The 4,560-nt window shown below is 37.1% G+C and overlaps 1 protein-coding gene across 1 annotated transcript; it reads right to left on the bottom strand.

Annotated features, from left to right (window-relative positions):
- Positions 1-448: 448 nt before the first annotated feature.
- LOC128613311 (uncharacterized) lies at positions 449-4,243 on the bottom strand. The gene is made up of 3 exons (XM_053633976.1): positions 3,718-4,243; positions 3,505-3,590; positions 449-1,514 (listed from the first exon to the last, which is right to left on the bottom strand). Exons 1-3 carry the CDS (start codon positions 4,241-4,243, stop codon positions 1,437-1,439), a joined length of 690 nt encoding a protein of 229 aa, XP_053489951.1. The 3' UTR covers positions 449-1,436.
- Positions 4,244-4,560: the final 317 nt, after the last annotated feature.

Here is a 4,560-nt window from a genome sequence, read left to right as displayed (position 1 = left end):
CCAGACGGATGTATTTCAATCATCTCCTCCTCATCATTTCTGGAATTTCTTTCAATTTTGGCATAGTGTGTTACTGGATAATACCTTTTAACCAACTTCATACTGTTGAAAATGTTCTATTTAAATGTTGATTTGATTGAACAGGGCCAGCAGTAATCAGGCCTGGTTGCGTCAGCGTGAACTTGAACTTTGAATTTGAACAGGGAAGTCCCAGCCCATTTTCTGCTCTTTTATACGCTTTGGTTGAGTTTTGAAAAGCTGAGCTGAACTGAAACATGCAGTGAAAAATTAACGAGCGCTCAGAGCTCTGCTGACATTCTACCTCCCTTACGAATTTTCCTCCAAACTAATACCCACTGGGTCCTATAACCAGTTTGCAATTAACATTATTGCAGCGGTACATTTTATAAAATGCAATGCAAAGTAGAGAAAAAAGTCAATGGCCAAAACATGGTTTATTAGAGAAAAACATAAATACGTATTTTATTCAGTTACAAACATACAAGGTCTTTGTAAGATGTATGAGAGAGCATTTTTGCTATGATCTAGAGTGAGTGTTTTTCACCCTTTTCTATTAATTTAATGGCACTGTAATGACCAACAGAATAATGGCACTGCAGAATATATTTCATTATTTTTATTTACTAGCTAAAGTGGATTGCTGATTGATAACACAGACACCAAAACACCATATATATATGCATGTATATTGTGATAACATTGCATAGTTGACTACTATGTGTGACACAGCAGGAATTTAAATTATATTAGTACAGGAGCATATTAACAAAACACAACTATGCTTACATATTTGGAAGAAATGTCAGCGAAAGTTAATATAATGAATCAGTTGACATCCTGAGTTGATAATACTGGTGCATTTGCACTGACATAGTGACATATAGCAGTGTTATGCCCGGTAATACATTCATGATACTATACATCATTTGATTTTGGTATAAAATCACTGAAATGAAAAATCATGCAGATATCGTCTTCCTGCATTATTTGTATATTGACTTGTACATCCAAAATCATGCAGGGGTCAAATGTAGTGGCTTGGGGTACTATAAGGTATTATTAAGTTTAGGATTTTAACCCAATTTTTTTTTTACAATTTAGGTCAAGTCCACACAGTAAATTTTTAATTTGAAAGCACAAATCTTTTCTCATCTGCTTTACTTTCCCATCAACAAAAAAAACAGCATTTTTAGCAACCAAAGTGCATCTTTTTGTGACTGCTCTCCAAAAGGGAATATGTCTGAAAATTAAGGTTTTTTGTGTTGTAGTGTATATGAGGGAAAAACTAGCCTTTCAAAAATGCTGACAAATAATGGTCATGTGACCTCCACAATTAAAAGATGGCAGAACTTCGACTGGCATCAATCATTTATGGAAATGAGAATTGATCAATACTTGCTCGCCAAAGGTGATGCTTAAGGTGTCACTTTTTGAATCTTCTTCACTGTAATCTTAATGTTTCCATTAACCTTAGCCTGGATGAGTCTGGAAAACTGCAATAAACAGAAATAAAGTAAAATATTTACAGTGCTGTGAAAAACTATTTGCTGATTTTTTCTGTTTTTGTGTATATCTCATACTAAATAGTTTTAGATCTTCAAATGAAATACAATGTAAAACAAAGGCATTTTTAATTTATTTATAAACATTTTTATAAAAAAGTAATCCAATACCCATCACCTATGTGAAAAACTATTTGCCCCCTTAAACCTAAAATCTGGTTGTGCCACCTTTAACAGCAATAACTGCAACCAAATGCTCCCGATAACTGGAGATCAGTTTTTCACTTACTTCTAGGACTAGGACTTACTCCTATGCTTTGGATCATTGTCTTGCTGCATAATCCAGTTGAGCCTGAGTTTCAATTTACGGACTGAAGACCGGACATTCTCCTTTAGGATTTTCTGGTAGAGAGCAGAATTCATGTTTCCCTCAATTACTGTAAGTTGCCCAGGCCCTGAAGCAGCAAAGCATCCCCACCACCATGCTTGACCATAGATACGATGTTCTTTTTGTGGACTTGGTTTATGCCAGATGTAATGAGACCCCTGTTTTCCAAACAGTTCCACTTTCGACTCATCAATCCACAGAACATTCTCACAAAATGTTTGCGGATCATCAAGGTGTGTTTTGGCAAAATTCAGATGAGCCTTAATGTTGTTCTGGGTTAGCAGTGGTTTTCACCCCGCCAATCTTCCATGGATGCCATTTTGCCCAGTGTCTTTCTGATAGTGGAGTCATGAACAGTGACCTTTATTGATGCAAGAGAGGCCTGTAGGTCCTTTGATGTTGTCCTTGGCTCTTTTGTGATTGTATTCTTGGAGGGCTTTGGAAGGTCATCCACTTCTGTGAAGGTTCACTACTGTAAGTTTTTTTTTCCATTTGGAGTTAATGACTCTCACTGTGGTCCTGTGGAGTTCCAGAGCCTTTGAAATAGCTTTGCAACCCTTCCAAGACTGATGTATTTCAATCAACTTCTTCCTCATAATTTCTGGAATTTCTTCCAATTTTGCCATAGTATATTACTGGGTAAGACCTTTTAACCAACTTCATGCTGTTCAAAAAGTTCTATTTAAGTGTTGATTTGATTGAACAGTGTTTGCAGTAATGAAGCCTGGTTGCGTCTAGTCCAGCTGAACCCCATTATGAATGCAGTTTCATAGATTTAGGGAATTAGTAACTACGGGGGCAAATATATTTTCACGCAGGCCCAGGCTGCCATGATGGATACGGTCTCTATAGGAACCTTTATTAAAACTGGCTAAAAAGAGCAAATGAATTAATTAAACAGAAACTTTTTGAGTGTTAGTAAGAATAAAAATGAGATCAGCATCAAGCTGTACTGTCGCTGGCTGCCTCACCAACAGCAACAAACTTTTGAGCTCTTCACCATCAACACCTTAGTTAATTATATAAGTGTAGCTAACCTCGGGCCATAGCTTCATGTCATCTGCCCACTCAAACCCAGTTTGATGGATGAGGTACTGTCAAAAGACAGTCATCGTGTGGCACTATGGAGCCATATGCATATTTTTTAGCCATTTTCACAAGTTTAATGTCGCATTATCAGCTAAGAACATACGCTAATTTGACTGTAAACACTGGAGACCAGAAATGTAAAACAGGCTTCCGGTGTGAGCCGGTTGAAAATTCTGCGTTCAGGAAAAAGGTGAATACAGAAAAAGTTGCTATAATGTTAGCAGGAAGAGGAACTAACTTGTCTCGCAGATGTTACACAACATTAAGTGTAGCTATAAACAAATAAAAAAATTATTATATGTCATTCATTAATAAATTAAAAATTGTGATAATTGGCAAATTGCTGTGGTATAAGAGGAAAACAGTTTTTCATGGCTTTTCCCCCTACAACAGGACAGACACCCCATAATGTTTTACTCATTTATCTATATTCCAAATGATACACACAAATCTAATGGGTATAGTAAACATATATTTGGAGTATAGCATGAAGCATGCCCTTACCTCCTCTATATAGATAATGATTTTGCCATTGCTTAGTTCAGTGACAGATAGCATCCTAACCACTGCTTGAGCAAATGCTGTAGAGTCTGGAGAAATCAAAACAGATAAACAGAATAGTTATTTTTAATAATAAGACAAATCACACAACTAAAAACAATCTTTTTTGGTTTGAAATGTAAACAATATCAAGGGTTAATATAAGAAAAACAGTACTTGTTGATGGTGGAGCTGTTGGTGGTTGAATTGTTCGTGGAGAGGTGGTTTTGTTGGTGGTTGTTGGAGGGGTTATAGTTGTTTCTGGAACTGTGCTTTTGCTGGTTGTTGTTGAAGGAGTTGTAAGTGTTTTTAGAAAGGTGGTTATGTTTGTTGGAGTAGTTGTGGTGGTAGTTATATTTAGAGAAGTTGTTGTAGAGGTGGTTGCTAGAGATATGGTTGTGCTGGTTGCTTCTATAGTTTTTAGACTGGCATTTATTAGGTTTATGGGTGTTGTTAGACTAGTGGTTGTGGTGGTGGTTGCTATATTTGGTGGAGTTATGGGTGTTGTTCGAGAGGTAGCTGTTGTTGGAGAGATGGTTGTGATATATGTAGGTGTTGTCAGTCCAGCGGTTGTGATGGTAGTTGTTGTATTCGGATTACTTGTTGGTGTTGTTGCAGAAGTGGTTGTTGCAGAAATGATTGTGCTGATTGTTGTATAAGGAGTTGTTGTTTTTGGAGAGGTGGTTATGATGTTTATTGGCATTGTTGGACTAGTGGTTGTGGGAGACATTACTGTAGCTGTAGGAGTTATTGGTGTTGTAGAAATGGTTGCTGGAGAAACAGTTGTACTGGTTGTTATTGAAGGACTTGTTTTTGGAGAGGTGGATATGATGTGTATGGGCATTGTTGGATTAATGTATGTGATGGTGGTTGTTCTTTTTATTCTTGTGGGAATTGTGGGTGTTGTTGCAGAGAAGGTTAGAGAAATGGTTTTGCTGGTTGTTGTTGGAGTTGCCATTGCTGGACTAGTGGTTGTGGTGGTTTCTGTGTTCGGAGGAGTTATGGGTGTTGTTGGAGAGA

The sequence above is a fragment of the Ictalurus furcatus genome, chromosome 10, assembly GCF_023375685.1.
Source record: "Ictalurus furcatus strain D&B chromosome 10, Billie_1.0, whole genome shotgun sequence".
NCBI classification, from domain to species: domain Eukaryota; kingdom Metazoa; phylum Chordata; class Actinopteri; order Siluriformes; family Ictaluridae; genus Ictalurus; species Ictalurus furcatus.
The sequence above is the reverse complement of the archived record's forward strand: the minus strand, read 5'-3'. Positions and strand labels throughout refer to the sequence as shown.